The sequence below is a fragment of the Pipistrellus kuhlii genome, unplaced genomic scaffold (genome assembly GCF_014108245.1).
Source record: "Pipistrellus kuhlii isolate mPipKuh1 unplaced genomic scaffold, mPipKuh1.p scaffold_m20_p_10, whole genome shotgun sequence".
Lineage (NCBI taxonomy): Eukaryota > Metazoa > Chordata > Mammalia > Chiroptera > Vespertilionidae > Pipistrellus > Pipistrellus kuhlii.
In genome coordinates this window covers 18,319,541-18,338,065 of record NW_023425405.1, presented here as the reverse complement: position 1 = coordinate 18,338,065, position 18,525 = coordinate 18,319,541, and the positions used below count along the sequence as shown (strand labels likewise).

At 41.1% G+C, this 18,525-nt stretch overlaps 1 protein-coding gene across 2 annotated transcripts in view; it reads right to left on the bottom strand.

The window, feature by feature from the left end:
* The window catches only part of LOC118713464 (aldo-keto reductase family 1 member D1), a 42,173-nt gene that overhangs the window by 8,661 nt on the left and 14,987 nt on the right, over positions 1-18,525 (bottom strand). The window contains exons 2-5 of one of the 2 annotated variants that reach the window (XM_036428065.2): positions 14,465-14,635; positions 11,378-11,494; positions 7,062-7,139; positions 620-742 (exon numbers count right to left, since the gene is read on the bottom strand). In XM_036428065.2, coding sequence (XP_036283958.1) covers positions 620-742; positions 7,062-7,139; positions 11,378-11,494; positions 14,465-14,635 — 489 coding nt within the window. The remainder of the gene's footprint in view (positions 1-619; positions 743-7,061; positions 7,140-11,377; positions 11,495-14,464; positions 14,636-18,525) is intronic. The other variant, XM_045577148.1, reaches the window with a different exon arrangement.

The window sequence follows — 18,525 nt, the reverse complement described above, 5'->3', positions numbered from 1 at the left end:
CACCTCTGCCTGCAGTCTGATGGTTATTATCAGTCTTAATTTGCCTCAGGCTATAGACCACAAGGTAGGTGAGAAATCTTTCAAAAGGATTGGGTAATTGCTTTCCCTCTAAGCAAAAACTGCCTGTATAGCAAAGGTATATAGAAGAAAGATGTCCTCTGCAGTGTGAGGGAATGACTCAGCACAGGAAAACGGGGTGGCTGATCTCTGAGCTCCAACCCAGAGCTCCCAACCATAGACTCTCCTTACATAGCTCCAGTCCACTCTGCCCTCCCTCTGTCATAGCCCAAGGTAAGTGGCTGCACAAGAAATTTTGTGTGTTGGCCCGCCCTTCTTCCCTCCCTCCCTCCCTGCCTCCCTGCCTCCCTCCCTGCCTCCCTCCCTGCCTCTTCCCATTCTTTCCTCCCTCCCTGCCTCCCTTCCTCTCTCCATCCATCCCCCTTCCCTCCTCTCTGCCTCTCTAGGATCAATAAAAATATATTTGATAGAGACATAAGTTGAGAGAAGTTAAAAGACTTGCCTAGGGTCTTATATAGAGTGACCACAAAACTTTCTGAATCTTCATGTCAAGTAACCATTGCAATTCCTTGCCACATCCCACCCTCTTGTCAGACTGTACCTGGTTGGAGACTGGCTTATATTTGAGTCCTGGTTTGTTCAGTATTAGCTCCAGCTGCCTGCGGTTAAAATTGGATACGCCAAGAGATTTCACCAAGCCAGCATCTTTGCAAGCTTCCAAAGCCTGTAGAGTAAATGCCAAAGAATCAAGATGGAAGCCTTAAAATAAGTAAGAATGAATATTTATAGGGTTAGTATAAATTATTTAAAAAGGAAAGTCCATAGGTATGTCAATAGTCATTCTGTGAGGGGGAGGGGGGAGACAACAGGAATCATGTGATTGAGTTTGAGGAGCATTGTATAACATATCTCCCCCCTCTCCCCCCGTAATGTATATAGCAATCTTATTTCTTGAAATTTATTGAGACTTTCTTTATGTTATGGTACCTAATCAAGTTTCGTTAGGTGTCTGATATGTGTAAAAATGTATATTCTCCTGTTTTGGGATGCAAATCTCTCTCTGTCTCTGTCTCTCACTCTCTCTCATACAAATATGGATGTGTACACACACATATACACACATTATATATAATTTTAGATCTAGCTTTTCCTGGCTTCTCAATAATTAAAAGGAATACATCAGAAATCTTCCACTATGATAGTGGATTTATAATGTTTTCATGTATTCCTTTTTAAATGTTTTCCAAATTTTTGCTTTATATATTTTGCAGATATTTTATTGGACACATATTTGTTTAAAATTGATATATCTTGCCCAGCTGACATGGCTCTGTGGTTGAGCCTGGATATAAACCAGGAAATCACAGTTTGATTCCTGATCAGGGCATATCCCCACTAGGGGGCTACAGGAGGCAGCTGATCAATGATTCTTATCACTAATGCTTTTCTCTTTCCCTCTCCCTCTCCTTTCTCTTCTGAAATCAATAAAAATATATTAAAAAGTAACATTCTTTTTTTTTTAAATCAATCTTTATTGTTCATATTATTACAAAGGTTCCTCATTTCTTCCCCCCTCCACCAGGTTCCCACCCCACCCTCCGCCCCCTCCCCATCCCCCATTGTCCTCATCCATAGGTGCACAGTTTATGTTCAGTCTCTTCCTCCCTCCCTTTCCCCAATAGTAAATCCCTTTTCAGATAGTAAATCAGTTACTTAGCATTTTCTCATATCAATAATACCTCCACATGCCCAATGATATACTTCACACAAAAGACATTTCCAAATAGGTCAACCAGCCTCATCCAAGCCCCATCCAAGGCACTCACAGATCAACACCCCAGTGCTATACTAACTCAACACATCCAGATCTAAGCCTTCATTACTTGATTCAGCAGACCCTCAAGTTCCCACAAAAGTTTCCAGCCATGTCTGAGAGGCAGCCGTGGGGCAGGGGCAGGTGAGGAGCAAGCTGTTCCAGGCCTGGCTGCTCCGGGCCTGGCCTCTGTTGCTCTGGTTCATTCCACAACCAGCTGCTCCAGGTCTGGTCACTGCCACTCCCGACCTAGTTGCTCTGGACTTGGCTGCTGCTGCTCCAGGCCTGGCCGCACCCAACTGGCTGCTCTGGGCCTGGCCGCACCCGACCCGGCTGCTCTGGGCCCGGCTGCCCTGGGCCCGGCCGCTCCCGGCCTGGATGCTCCGGGCTTGGCTACTGCTGTTCTGGGCCTAGCTGCTCCCAACCCGGCTGCTCTGGGCCTGACCACTCCGGGTCTGGGTGTTCCTGGACTGGCCACCCTGGGCTTGGCCGCCTCTGCCTCAGGCATGGCTGCCACTGCCCCAGGTCTGGCTGCTCCAGTGTTGGCTGTTGATGCTCTGGTTCTGGCTGCTGCTGCTCTGGGGCCTGGCCGTTGCTGCTCCGGGCCCGGCTGCCATTGCCTTGTGCCTGGCCACTCTAGGCCTGGCCGCCGCTGTTCCAACATTCTGTCCTTTTTTTAAAAACAACGCATTTATGTTGCAATGTTGGCTGGTGAATTGAGTTCTGACTTAGTCTTTGATTTTTCAAGATCTTCTTTGTTTTCTTTCTTAAGTAATTTTACTATCTTTTGCTCTCACTTGATTTCTTCACATTGAGAACTTCTTTGGTTTCTTCCTCCTTGTCCTGGGAGCTCAGCAGGTTGGCCTGTGGCACCCCTTTGTTCTCCGTGGGCTCCTGTGCTGTTTCAGCCTATTGCTGGGGTCGGCGCCGCCCAGGAAGCAGCCCCCGGCCTTGGCTCCATTGCCCACCCTCAGCGGTCGAAGGCTCAGGGGCACCCCCCCCCCCGGGGGGCCCCGTTGCCCAGCTCCTTGCTGGTGCCCGGCTGGCCGGTGTCCATCAGGGGCTCCTGCTCCTCATCGCGTTCCTCCAGACTGGAGCTTTTTTCTCCTTCCTGCTAGGGGAGTCTAGGATCAGAGTCAACAGACTGTCCTCTGCACGCAGTGTGCGCGACTCTGGGGGCTCCGCTTTTCGCCGCTCCCCTGGGATTCCGCCTCACAGTCCCATCTCCCCCTGCCTGGGCCTGGGTCCCCAGGGTCTGGCCTAGGACTGGGGTTCAGAGCAGTTGAAACTGGGGCCCAACACAGCCGGGGCTCCTGTTTCCTTCCCTCCAGGGCAATCCCGCATCAGAGTCAACATTCCTTCCCTTGCAAGCAATGTGCGTGACTCCGGGGGCTTGGCCTTTCGCCGCTCTCTCTCCCAGGACTCCACCTCACAGCCCCGTCTCCCTCTGCATGAGCTTGGGTCCCCAGGGATTGGCCTAGAACTGGTGTTCAGAGCAGTCTGGACTGAGGCTCAGCGCCGCCAGAGGCTTTGTTTCTTCTGGCTAGGGTAATCCAGCATCAGAGTCAACATTCAGTCCTCTGCACGCAATGTGCGCACGACTCCGGGGGCCCTGCTTTTCGCTGCTCCCCTGGGATTCCGCCTCACAGCCCTGTCTCCCCCTGCCGGAGCCTGGGTCCCCAGGGTCTGGCCCATAACTGGGGCTCAGCGCTGCCATTTCAGGGGTTCAGCGCAGGCTGGGGGTTTTATTTCCTTCCTGCTAGGGAACGCCAGGCATCACCCAGCCCTCTCCTCCTCTCCGGCTGCGACCTCTCCGCGCGCACGTGCGTGCGAGCGCGCAGCATGTCTCCGTACCTTAGGCTTTTTTTCAGCTCCTCTGATTTTCCTCCTGGTTTTCTCTTTCCTTCTTGTTGTAGAATTTTCAGTCAGTCAACTACCTGTAGCTCTGGGCGATGTCCACTCTACATTTTAGTTGTATTCCATTGAAATTGTTGTGTGCTGCTGCGGTTAGATGTCTACCCGAGCAGCCATCTTGGATCCTCAGCCAAAAAGTAACATTTTAAAAAAAATAGTAAATTGGTATATTTTCTTGATAAATTTAATCTTTTATCATGATGTGGAATCTTTCCATCCCTAATAATGCTTTTGGTTTTTAAGACTATGTTGTCTGCCTAGCCTGTGTTGCTCAGTGGTTGAGCACTGATCCATGAACCATGGCTTGATTCCCACTCAGGCCACAGCCCAGACTGTGGACTCAGTCCCACATAGAGGACATGCAGGAGGCAGCCAATCAATGATTATCTCTCATTATTGATTTCTCTCTCCCTCTCTCTCTCCCTCTCCCTCTCCCTACTCTCTGAAATCAATTTAAAAAAATAAATAAAAATAAATGTGCTCTCGGGTAAAGATGAAAAAAACACACACAAAAAAAGACTATGTTGTCAGATATTAATATAACTATATAACTTTTTCTGGTAAGTATCAGACTGATAAGATTTTCCCCATCCTTTAAATTTTAACTTTCACATATCTTTATGCTTAGATATGTCTAATTTTTATCTGTAAATCTTTGTATTTAGTAGTGAATTTAGTCCATATTTATTGCAATTATAAATATATTTGTACTGTTTCTACCATCTTAATTTCCTATTTCAATTTTCCCATTTTTGTTTCTTTTTAATCCTCTCTTACTTTTAAAAGTTTGTATTTCTATCTTTCCTTTAATAAAGACAAGAACTTACATGCTCCCATATTTCTTGATTTACCCCACCCCTAACATCTATGATGTTAATAGTCTATATAAAATTTAACTTATTATTATTATAGGTATATTTTTCTCTTTTTATTTAATATTGGATAGTTTTATAGGTAATAAAAACTATATCAAGTTTGATTTGATCACTTTCACTTTGTACACTTCTTGGAGCATCTTTTAAATTTTTGCTTCTCTTATTTAGTAACGAGAGGGCCGGTGCATGAAATTCATGTGTGGCTACAGTCCCTAGGCCTGTCCTATGATCAGAGCCATCTTCCCAGGCTGCCTACAGCCAGGCTTATCCCTTCACCCCCAGGTCTCTGTTCAACATCGGGTGATTGGAGCCTGTTGGTAGAATTGAGATGTTGGCCATTCCGCCTGCTCACTGGCCCTGCCCCTGCCACGGGTTGCCCTCTGTGTGTAGGGTGACTAATGGGGCGGGGTCCTTGGCCTGGTGCCACCTGCATCCCCTGCCACCCACCCCCAGTTCTCCATTACCATCCGGGAATAAGAGCCTGCCAGCCAGGGAAACGGACCAAAAGGTGGTCAATGTGTCTCATAATGAATGGTTGAGCAGTAAGTTCTCATCATTCCGCCATTAGGGTAAATTTGCATATTTTATTATGTAGTATAGAGGCCTGGTGCATGGGTGGGTCTGGCCAGATTGCTCTGATGGGAGCCCTGGATCAGGATGGGGGTCCCAGCTGGGTGGTGGGCTGGCCGTGGTGAAGGGCCATGGTTGTTCTGGTCTCTGGTCATTCTGAGCATTCCTCTGTTTCAGTTGCTGGACTTTTATTATATAGGATAGTTTTCAATGTTGGTCTTTATGGGGCAAAACTTCTGAGCAATGTATGGATTACACAATATTTTTATCATACATAATTTTTGTCTTACAGTTTGACTGGATATAAAGTTCAATGTTCTTTATTCTTCAATATTTTGAAAATACTGTTCTTTATCTCTTTTACACCCTGAGCTGCTGCTAATAAAACAGAACCAGTCAAAACAAAATTGATACCAATCTCATTATATATGATTGATTCTTTTCTGTCTTTTCCTTTTCAGATTTCTTAGTTTATGCTTTATGTATTTTTTGGAGTTCTGTTATAAGGTGAGTAGATGTTTAGGATTTTATTACTTTTTTTTATTATAAAACAAACTTCTTTATCCCTGGTAATATTCTGCACCAAAATCTTTGTTGATATTAAAATAACGACTCCTGCTTTCTTTTTGTTGACATGGTATAGTTTTCCTGTTTTTTTCTCTCTTTTTAACCTCTGACTTTAAACATATTTATATGTTTTTATTTAAAGTGGGTTTCTTGTGTATAATATATAATGGGGTTTTGCTTTTTGTCCATTCTGACAACCTTTGCCTTTTAACTGTATTGTTTCAACTATGTATATATACTGTGACTATTGATACCACTGAGTTTAAATTTCCCATTTGTTTTTGATTTCCCTACCTATTAATTTTCCTTCTGTTTTTCTTTTCCTGCCTTCTCTTGGATTATCTTTTATTACCCCCATTTTATCTCATTTATTGGTTTACTTGCTATGCTCTGAAAGCATTAATATTTTTTCTTTATATTTGATATTCTTAAATTTTTCCATAGTATGTCTAGGTTAGGGTTTCCTTCTCTTCTCTCTTTGGTAATCTATGCCTTTTCAATATCTTGGTTTTCTTCTCCTTCAAATATTTTCTTTTTTTTCTTTCTTTCTTATTTTTCTATTATGGGAGTTCTGAAAATTCTAATTGTATCCTGTATATCTCTTAGTTTTTCTTTCATATTTATTTTTTTCTTGTCTTTTCCTACTTCATATTGGTAGATTTCCTTATTCTGATCTTTCAATTTGATTCCATTTTTCCTTATTTATATACAGTTCACTTTTATGCCATCGATTGCATTGTGTTTTATTTTTCCTAATTATTACTTACTTAATGCTTGTTTTTTTAAAAAATGTTTTCTTGTTCTTGTTTCACATTGCTAGTATCTTATCTCTTTTAATATATTATTTGGCTAATTTAAAAGTTCTTGGTCTTCTGTTTATGTTGGGATCTGTAATTGAGATATGTTCTTTCCTTATGAAATAAATACCTTGTTATTTTGAGCTATGAGCTATTTTCTCCTGGGTATACTGGCTATCCTGTCAGGCATATCCTTAGAGGAAATACCAAATCTACTCAACTCCTATGACAACAAAAGTGAGTATATGTTCTCTCGGGTAGAGAGCCCCAGGGACCAGGAAACTAGTAGCTGCTTCCTCACCCTTCAAAACAACTCCACCCTTCAGGTCTTCACCTGTTACCTAGAGGGGGACACCCATTAGAAAGAGATCGTGTACTTTTTAGAGTATATTCCCTGGGAGAGTAAAGGCTGCATCTCTTCCTACTAAATCAAACAGGAGCAATGAGGTCACAATTAAAAAATGTAGTCTTTTAAAATAAAAGAATAAAAGGCCTATTTGAACTTACCTCCCAAGTGGCACACAAATTTGTGTTGTGATATAACCAATTGCCATACTTATCTCTAGGATAGAATTCATCTCCAGGCTAAAAAAGAAAAAACAAACAAAAAAGGATAATTCTGTTGTTTATATCTGAGAATTGAAATGATGGAATTTGAATTGTCTTTATGCCAATATACTCTAGCCTTGGGAAAGCAATAAAAGTTTAATTATTTGTTAGTATGTTTATATAATTATGTAATACATTATATTTTTATATATTTCTCACCTTGGAAGGACTGTCAGAAATTCTCTCATTTTTCCAAATCATTTGACACAGTAATCCCATTATTCTATACTGGCATTCATTTTTCATTTATTTATCAACAGATTATCTTTATTCTTAATCCATAAACTTTTCTCTTTAAAAAAAAAATATATTTTATTGATTTTTTGCAGAGAGGAAGGGAGAGAGATAGAGAGCTAGAAACATCGATGAGAGAGAAACATCGACCAGCTGCCTCCTGCACACCCCCTACCGGGGATGTGCCCGCAACCAGCATACATGCCCCTGACCGGAATCGAACCTGGGACCTTTTAGTCTGCAGACCAACGCTCTACCACTGAGCCAAATCAGTTTTGGCTAAACTTTTTTTTCAATGACAGATTTACTCATCAAAAAAGAGTAGAGGTTGAGAATTAGGACTCTTAGACTCAGTGTTTTGACAGTTGAGGAGAGCACAGTGTTCTCTCAGTTCTTTCGGACTTGCTCACTGTTTTTATTTTTATTTTTTATTTTTATTTTGGGGCCCTCCAGGAGTTCAGCAATTTTTTTTCCCCTCCTACTTCACACATTAGTGTCAACTTTCGCCCCTGGTTTTTGGATGATCCTTTCCCAGCTAAGGCTAACTGGTGTGAAACATTGTCTTTCAGATTTCTCTTTTTTGGTTGTATCTGAACATAGGACTCATTTTTTATGGGCTTGAAAATGGAATAGAGAGAAATGAAAGATGATTCATATGCTCCTGGGATGGATGGTGGTAATCATTTCCTTGAGTTTGGGTTAGCAATCAAGAGGTTTTTTTAAATGAATATTTTGAGTTTGAAGTGACCAAATGTTCAAGTGGTTATTTGAGGAAGCAGTTGAATAGAGAAGTCTCAGAAAGAGGCTCAGAAAGCGGTCATGGCTGTAGACAAAATTTGGTAGCCCTTACATATAAAATAGTATTCAATTCTTGCAACTATATGAGGTCACTTATACTATGGCTCAGTAAGACAAGAATATTGAGAACAGAGGTACTATTCTGGGCATAACACTTGCAGGTTGGCAGAGAAGCTGCCAAAGAATCAAGGAATTGGTGGTATTATAGAAGTCACAAGAAGAAAATGTGTGCAGGAGATAGTGGTCAACTGTGTTGAAAGTTGTCAATAAAATGAGGATATAGTGTCTATTGGGTATGGTCAGCATACAAGTCTTTGTAGACCTTGATAGTAGGAATTATTATTGAAAATCAAGCAATTGGACAAAATTTATTATTATTATTATCATATATTATTGATTTCAGAGATGAAGGGAGAGGAAAAGAGAAATAGAAACATTCATCATGAGAGAGAATGATTGATTGGCTGCCTCCTGCATGCTCCACCTAGGCATCGATCCCGCAACCAGGCACGTGTCCTTGTCTGGAATCATATATTCAGTCTGCAAACTGATGCTCTATCCATTGAGCCAAATCAGCTCAGGCAAAATTCATTATATTTAGAAAACCTTTTTTTTTTTTTTCTTTTTTCCCGCATCCACTATCTCACTTGAAAAAAACTTTCCCCTGGTGATAACATTTTTTTTTTCCAACACAATTTTGACTCAGTTTCCTCCTGTTTCATTTACAGCAGGAAAAAGGCTCCTTAGTCCTCAATGCCGCTTCATCATTCATGTTAATAACCCTTTCTGTCTCTGCTTCCCAAGCTCTTTAAACTTCTTGACACTATGGCCCACATTTCCACTCCAGTCTCCCTTCAATTTTACTTCTGTTTGGAATGGTTTTATGCTTTTGTCATACACCATGTTAAATACTTTTTACTTTCCAAGACTTTAAGTCCTTATCACCCCTGAGCCCATGTTAGCCATTTCTCTTAAGCATGTTCCTCTTAAGCTTCCATTGTGCCTACTTTACTCACCCCTTATCTGAATCATTCGATGGTCTTTCTCCCTCCACTCCTGCTCCTACTGAAGACATTATTAGAAGAATAATTCAACCCTCTAAAAATCTATGCTGTTGATTCTCATTCCTGTTCATCAGTAACTTCATTTATTTTCTTTTAAATGCCATTCATCATTTTAAAAAAATAAGGCAGAAGGGACTCTCTATTGTTGGAGAATAAATATGGGAATGGCAACAGGGTATTTAGGATCTGATCCCAGTTCTGATGGATTTTAAACCTGAGTAGGCTATTTCATTGTTTCGGGCCTCAACTTCCTCTTTTGTGAATTGAAAATATTCTATATATTGGAATATATATTTCCACCGGATCATTTCATAATATTATTTTTATATTATCTATGAAATGTCTGGCATTGTGTCAGTAATTTCACAATATAATTTTAATGATTCCTCACAACACTAAGCAAGTGAGTTATTATTGTCTCTAATTTACCAATAATGAAATTGAAGGGAAGTTCAGGAATATCAAAAACTCTATGCTAATCTTATATAATGAAAAGGTGATATGCAAATTAACCCTCACACTCTCACAAAATGGCTGCCTAAAACCAGGCAGGCAGGGGGGTTAGTGAGGGATGACCAGACAACTGAACAGCAGGCTATGTTGGGTGACCAGGCCAGTGGGTGGAAGGGGGGCAGTGAGAGGCAACAAGGCCAGCAGGGGTAGGGAAAGTTTGGGGCAACCAGGCTGGCAGGGGGGTTATTGAGGAATGACTAAACAACATTACAGTAGGCTGTGTGGGGCAATCAGGCTGGCAGGGGAGTGGGGGGAGTTGGGGGTGACCAGGCCAGCCGGAGGGGGAATTGAGGGCTACCAGCCCAGCAGGGGAGGCAGTTAGGGGCATTCAGGTGAGCAATTAGGAGCCAGTGGTCCAGGATTGTGAGAGGGATGTCTGACTGCCGATCAGGCCTACACTGGCAGTTGGACATTCCCCAAGGAGTCCCCAATTGGAGAGGGTGCAGGCTGGGCTGAGAGAACCACCCTCCATGCACAAATTTCATGCAATGGGCCACTAGAACGTAATAAAGATGAAAGTCAGTCCCTCTTCCGCGTGATTCTGAAGTCGATACTCTTTCCACTGGGCCATGTTTAGGTGATATGTAAAAACTTGACCAAGTCATTTGGCTCACATGTGACAGAGCTGGGATTCAAACTAAGCACCTTGGTAATGTAGCCTAGGAAAATGTTAAGGGATATTGTTATGTCTGTGAAATCCCAAACTGACCATTAAAAGCCTTTGATTCACCACGGCCATTGTGAAGCCTGCAAACTCCTATCTATATGAAGTAGGATGCAAAAGGGGAATCTTTCCCCAAGTCCCTCTTGGATGTGACCACAGAGAAGAGTCATCACGGAAACAGCTTCCAGAGAACAGAACAGGGGCGGCAGGTTGCTTGTGTAAAGGAAATCTGGCCACCCCAATGACAGAGAGTCCTTGTTCTTCTGAGCAGCAAGCTCTGGTTTGCCTCACACACAAGTGACCAGTTTCATTTTCAGTCTCTCCTTTCCTCCAGAGACATTTTAAAGCAGTTACTTCTCTTCAGCAGTGTATATGGGATGTGTCGTTGGTGGTTAAATTAACACAGTCTATAGATTGAGAAAGTTTAAGGAAGAAGTACATTTGAACTAGAGGAAGAGCTCTCACCATGATCTTGTTGCTGATCCCCCAAAAACCTGACCATTCTTTCGATTATGTCCCTTGGAGCAGTGGAAGGTGAGTAAGTTTTCAGTTGTCTACATTATTTTGCATTTCTTCAAGCAGGAACATTGTCATGACTATGTGAGTGGGAAGAGGGGTGTGTCTGGATGCTGGACAGTTACAATATGGACTACTATTTGGGGACTACTTGATGGTTTGATGGACAGCTTAAACTACAATTGTAAAGATGTTCTATAATAAAAAGTGCATTGGATTAGGAATCAAGAAACATGGGATCCAAGCCTGAGTCTCCTACACATAGTCTTTCTGGACATTTGTTAGGTTAGGTCAGTGCTGCCTGACCCACAGTAACAAAATGATAACATTCTGTGGTGCTAAGTAATGAACTAGCTTCGTGCACATGGCTGCTGGGTCGTGTCTGCCATAGAGCGGAGGCCAAACCTTTAGGTGTCTGAACTCACCTTAAAAGCCATGGGCATTTCAATGATGTAAAGATCAACGTAATCCAGCTGGAGGGTCTTCAGTGTCTTCTCCAGGTATGGGCGGACTCTCTCTGGTTCAAAATGCGTAGGCCACAGCTGAAAGAATAAAAAGGATATGGTAAACTAACATTGACACTATTTAAAAATAATAATAATGTAGCTCTTTATTCTTTTTCTCATATATTTTTTATTGATTTCAGAGAGGAAGTGAGAGGGAGAGAGAACATCATTATTTGGCTACCTCCTGCACGCCCCCTTCTGATGATTGAGCTTGTAATCTGGTCATGTGCCCTTGACCGAATCAAACCCAGGACACCTCAGTCTGCAGGCTCTATCCACTGAGCCAAACCTGCTAGGGTATAGCTCTATCCTTTACAAGGCCTTCATAGGCATTGTATTCATTTATATTATTGCATAAAAATATGTTTGCTGAATTATTATGTAGTATAGGATAAGCTGACATAACACTTGGCACTTTAGAGTATTACTTTATCAGAATATAGTACCATAATATGTATTCATATGTTCATTGCAGCTTAATAACTAGAGGCCTGGTGCACAAAATTCGTACATGGGAGAGAGGGTGTCTTTCAGCCCGGCCTGCACCCTCTCCAACCTGGGTCCTCTCAGTGGATGTCCGAGTACCGGTTTAGGCCCTGTAGGATAGGGCCTAAACCTGCAGCCAGATATCTCTCTCATAATCTAGGACCACTGGCTCCTAACTGCTCACCTGCCTGCCTGCCTGATCACCCCTAACCACTCTGCATGCTGGCATGATTACCCACAACTGCCCCCCCTTCTGGCCTGCTCACCCACAACTGCCCCCCCCACCAGCCTACTTGCCCCCAACTTCCCCCCCACTGGCCAGCTCTCCCCCAACTGCTCCCCTCTGCCAGCCTGCTCGTCCACAACTGTCCCCCCTTGCCAGCCTGATTGCCCCTAATTGCTTCTACCTCTGCACACCACCATGGCTTTGTCCACAAGGTTTCCCAGTCTAATTAGCATATTACTCTGTTATTAGTATAGACTAGTGGCCCAGTGCATGAAATTCGTGAACGGGGGGAGGAGGGAAAGGGGAGGGTATTCCTCAGTCCAACCTTTACCTTCTCCAATCTGGGACTCCTGTAGGATTGGGCTTAAACTGGCAGTTGGACATTCCTCTTACAATCTGGGACTGCTGGCTCCTAACCACTCACCTGCCTGCTTGCCTGATTACCCCTAACCACTCTGCCTACCAGCCTGATCACCCCCAACTGGCCCCCCTGCCAGTCTTGCTCCCATCTGCTACCCCCCAACAGCCTGATTATCCCCAACTACCCTCCCCTCCTGGCCGTTTTGCCCCTAACCACCTCTACCTTGGCCCTGCCATCATGACTTTACTTTGCCCAGAAGGACAAAGGTCTCCTGGAAGGTCTCTTAGTCTAATTAGCATATTACCCTTTAATTAGTATAGATAGCCAATGTATGGAAGCAACCCAAGTGCTCATCAGTAGGTAAGTGAATAAAGAAGTGATGCATATATGCAATGGAATATGACTCAGCCATTAAAAAGAATGAAATCTTGCTGTCTGCAACCGCATGGGTGGACCTACAGGATACTGTGCTGAGTGACATAAGACAGAAAGAGAAAGGCAAATGTTATATGATTTCACTTATATGTGTATTCTAGAAAACAAAATAAATGAACAAGCAGAAATAGAAATAGACTCAGATGCAGAGACCATTTGGATGATTGTCAGATGGGAGAAGAATTGGGGGGATGCGTGAAAAACATGAAGGGATTAAGAAGTACAAATTAGAATGGTAGTTACAGAATAGTCATAGGGGTGTAAATAATATCAAAGGGAATATAGTAAATATGGAAACATTTGGAGAGCACTCCCTTAAGGGTTTAAAGTTTTAGAGGGTGTTTAATAATAAAATCTTTAGGCATCAGAACTGTAAAGCTATAATAAAATGAAAGCTTCAAATTGATATTTTGGGACAGTGGCTCCATGTGGCCCCTTGGAATCATAACCCATAAGTGGCTGGTGATTTGAAGAGTTGCAAACCAATGGAGAACATGGAAGGAGACTGAGTGGGAGCTGGATGGAGGGGAGGTCTGGGGAGAGGGTGAAATCAGAAGCAGTGACTTTTTTCTTTAGGTTCCTCATGAGAATTGTATTATAAGTTCTCTAAAGCTCTACAGCTTTATTCTTGCAAAGCTTGCCTGTAAATATACATTCTTTATTCCCATTGGCTTTCATTTTAATCATGATGCTTTATCTCTCTGAATGCTCTTCAATGGATAGTGGTATATAACACTGGAAGTTTAAATTGCTCACAAGGTAGTGATCTAAACAAAAGGTGGTATATTCATACAATGGGATACTATTTGGCCATAAAAAGATACATGTTACAACTTGGATGGACCTTGTTGTAATTAAATGAAAGAAGCTAGACACAAAAGGCCATATTGTACGATTCCATTTGTATGAAATATCCAAAATAGGAAAACTATAGAGACAGAAAGTAGATAATGGTTGCTAGTGTCTTAGGAGTGGGAAAAATGGGAAGTGATTGCTCGTGGGCATGAGATTATTTTTAGATCGATGAAAATATTCTGAAATTAGGTAGTGGTTATGGTCATGCAACTTTTGTGAATATATTGATAATTACTGATTCAAAATGGTGAACATTGTGGTACATGAATTATAGATCAATAAAGAATTGGTGATCTATGAACAAATAGGCACAAAAGAAAAAGAAGGCGGCTCTTTTAAAGAAAACTTCAGCAAATGCTTCTGTGATATGAACCATCTCCTCCTTTCCTTCCACTTCCCTAATTTTTGCTCCATAGACTTGGTTCTTTGCAAATTGTTTTAAATCCGTGCCCAACTATGAAGAAAGAGCTTTGCCCAAAGCCCACTTCAAGGGGCTTATTAGTCCCTAACATCTTGGCAAGAGTAAGGAATTTGGCGGTTGAAAATTCACTCCTCTTCATGAGTCCAACATTCTTGGGCAGAGAAAAGTGACATCTGGTCCATCATTAATATGAGGGGTTGGAGGGTGAAGGGAAGCTCTCACCTTTCCGCAGTAGAAAATATCCTCTCTCTTCACCCTTCCTTCTGCTATCTTCTCTCTGATGGCCTCCCCCACTTCGTCCTCATTCCGGTAGACGTAGGCCCCATCAATGTGCCGGTACCCAACATCAATGGCCGCCTTAACTGATATCTTACAGCTCCCCTTAGAGGTCTGAAATAACAAAGGGTTGAGGTTTGGAAGAAAAGGAATTAGTCTTTAGTCCAATCATTATTAATCAAGACACTTTGCTGTACACTGTTTTAAAGTGAAAATGACAAATTCCCAGTTCCATGCTGTTGTGTTTGGAAGATAGTATCTAGAGGCTGGAGAAACTGGCCTTCTAGGGAGTGTCCCAAACTCAGTGTGAGACTCCACCCATCCCAGGTCTTCCCTTAGCTTTGTGGTTTCAGAAATGTGACTTGATCAATGTTACCAGTAACAAGAGTTTTCATGGGATCCATGCTATAGGATGGCACAGTTCATTGACATAGTAGGCTCAGTTATAAAACAAAAGTTTGGGTGAATAACCTGAGATACAGCCACAGAATGGGATACTACTAGGTAGTAAAAAGGAATGTACTATTGATACACACAGCAACTTGGATGAATATCAAATAAGTATACTGAAGAAAAGAAGACAAAAAAGAATACTTTATTATTTCATTCATATAAAATGCTAGAAAATGAAAACTAATCTATAGTGAGATGCAGATCAGTGATTGCCTGGGGTGGGGGTTGTGGACATGGGATCACAAAGAAACACAAGGAAACTTGGCAGTGAATAATACATTCACCATCTTGACTGTGATGATGGCTTCATGGGTGCATACATGTGCCAGATGCATCTGATTATATACTTTAAATATGTACAGTTTTTTGTACCTCAATTATGCCTCTATAAAGGTGGGGGAGAAAAGTTGTTGAGCAGCATCCTAGATTTTTCACTATATACTCTTACTAAATTTGGTAGCCAAAACTTTGTTCATTTTTTAAATCTGCATGAAGCAAAGAGTGAGAATATACTCTCCCCTGTACATTGACAGGAATAGAAACAAAACAAACAAAAAGCACCTAAAAAATTCTTGACACTTGAGTTATAAGTTATCTCTTTTTCAGATTACATATAAATTACTGTTCTTTAGTTATGAAGACATTTTATTTATTTTTATTGAAGTAACATTGGTTAATAACATTATATAAATTTCAAGTGAATAACCTTATAATTTGGTACCTGTATACTCTATTGTGTGTTCACCACCAAAAGTCTAGTTTCCTTTTGTTATGATATATTTGACCCGCTTCCCCATCTTCCTCTCCCCCAACCACCTTCCCTTCTGGTAATCAACCATTTTATTGTCTGTATGTATGAGTTTGTTTTTGTTTTGTTAGTTCATTACTTTTTGTTTTGTTTTATATTCTACAGATGAGTGATTTGGGGCCTCTTCTATCTGACTTATTTCACTTAGCAGACTACCCTTATGATTCAATCATATTGTGACAAATGGTAATATTTCATCGTTTTTATGGCTGAGCAATATCCCTTCATGTTTATCTACTATGTCTTCTTTAGCTATTTATTCACTAATAGACACTTAGGTTGTTTCCAGTCTTGGCTATTGTAAATAATGATGCAGTTAACATACACACATACACACACACACACACACACACACACACAGATATAAACATTTTTAACTCAAGTGTCTATATATATGTGTGTGTGTGTGTGTGTGTATATATATATATATATATATATATATATATATATATATATATATTCTTATATTCTTTAGATGAGTACCAAAAATAGGAATTGCTGAGTCATATGGTATTTCTATTCTTAATTTTTTGAGAAAACTCCATAGTGCATCATAATGGCTGCACCAATTTACAATTCCTCCAACATTGTACAGGGTTACATGTGAAGGGTTTTCTTCACATCCTCCTCAACACTTGTTATTTCTTGTCTTTTTGAAAACAGCCATTGAATAGGTGTGAGATGATATCTCATTGTGGTTTTGATGTGCATTTCTCTAATTATTGTGTTGAACATTTTTGTTATTGGCTCCTTTTTCATAAATTAGCTGCCCATACATCCATACACAGGTGAATTTATTTCTCAGACCTCAGTTCTGATCCCTTGGTCAGTTTTTTCATTTTTAAAAAATCGGAATTTTCTCTCCTCTTTCACATGAATCATTTCTAGATTTCTATCTTCAGCCTCACTAATCTTCTCTTCCACATGGTTTGTCCTTTTCCTAATGCATTCTTCACTTCATTTACTGAGTTCTTGGGCTCCAGGCTTTCTGGTTTTTTTTTTTGTTTGTTTTTGTTGTTTGTTTGTTTTTTGGTTAAATTTCTTTGGTAAATTACTCCTTTGGTTTAATTTTATTTAATTTTAAAGATCTGCCTTTCTGAGTTTTCTTGTATATCATTGAGTTTCTTCATGACTGCTATTTTGAATTCTGTATTATTTAGATAACTATATCTTCCATGACTGAGTTTGGTTTCTGGAGAATTGTGATGTTCTTTCTGTGTTACCATGTTACCTTAATTGTTCATGGTACTCGATGGGTTGTTCCTCTGCTGGGACATTTAAAGTAGTGAATATCTTTCTTATTTAGGTAATGTTTTGATTTTAACAATTCAGCAGGTTGATAATTAGAGGTCTTTGTTTCGTCTACCAGTAGATGGTGCTCTAGTACAAGCTTCTGTTTTCACTTACCAATTCTATTTGCCCCTGGGGTGGGGGGTCATCACTAAGGGAGTTGCCACCTCTGGTGATTCTTCCGCTGTGCTTTGTTCCTCTGGGTCTGGGGGCCACACTACTGTGGTGTGAGGATGTGGTGGGAGAGGGAGAGTTTGCTTTGTGAACCCAGTGCTGGGTTACCTGGTTCCCTCCCTGGCTGGTGTCACTGCGCTATATATTACTGGGAGACCAGAGACATGCCTTTGCTTTTGTTACCAGGCTCCACTGCAGTAAGCGGGGAGGAGGCAGGTTCTCAGGTGCCAATGCTGTTTCTGTCCCTCTTACTCTCCGCTGGGCCATAGTGTGATGCTCCACCCGGACCCCTCCACCACTACCCCATTAGCTGGGACCACAGGCTAGCCATGGTGGCTGTGGAACCACATCTTCAAACACATCCCTGCTTTCTCCCTCATCTTGCCTCTTTAAGTGTTCCAGTACACCCTCCTTCAGATGTTCCAATGTGTGTATCTCTCAAGCTTGCTAGTTTGTTGAACAGAGTAACTTTTGTTGCATTAAAGATGTCTAATTAGTTGTAGATTTAAGGGAAGACATACATGGGTCTATATATTCCACCATGATGCTCTGTGATGACATTTTAAATATAAAAGGGTGTGTCTCAATAAACAGATGGCCAATAGATATATGGAAGGATGCTCAGTGTTACTAATCATTTGGGAACTGCTAACTAAATCACAATTTGATATCACCTTGCACCAGTCAAATTGGCTATCATTAAGAAATCAACAAACAGCAAGTGTTGGCAAAAATGTGGAGTAAAGGGAACCCTCATGCATTGTTGGTGGGATTGCAAATTGGTGCAGCCTCTATGGAAAACAGTGTGGAAGTTCCTCAAGATAATAAAATAGAACTACCTTATGAGCCAGTAATTCCATTTCTGGGTATGTGTCCGATGAAACCCCAAATATTAATTAAAAAAGATAAATATATTCCTATGTTCATTGCAGCACTATGATTCCATAGCCAAGATATAGAATCAAGCTAAGTGTCCATCAGTAGATGACTGGATAAGGAAGATGAGATATATATATATATATATATATATATATATATATATATATATATAATGAAATTTTTTTAAAAAGCCAATAAAAAAGAATTAAACGCAAGCCATAAAAAAGAATTAAAGTATACCATCTGTGACAGCATGAATGGATTCAAAAGGTATTATCCTAAGTGAAATAAGTCAGCAGACAAAGCCAAATACCATATGATTTCATTTATATGTGGAATCTAAAGAACAAAATAAATAAGCAAATAAAATGGAAATAGACTTAGAGATATAAAGAACACATTT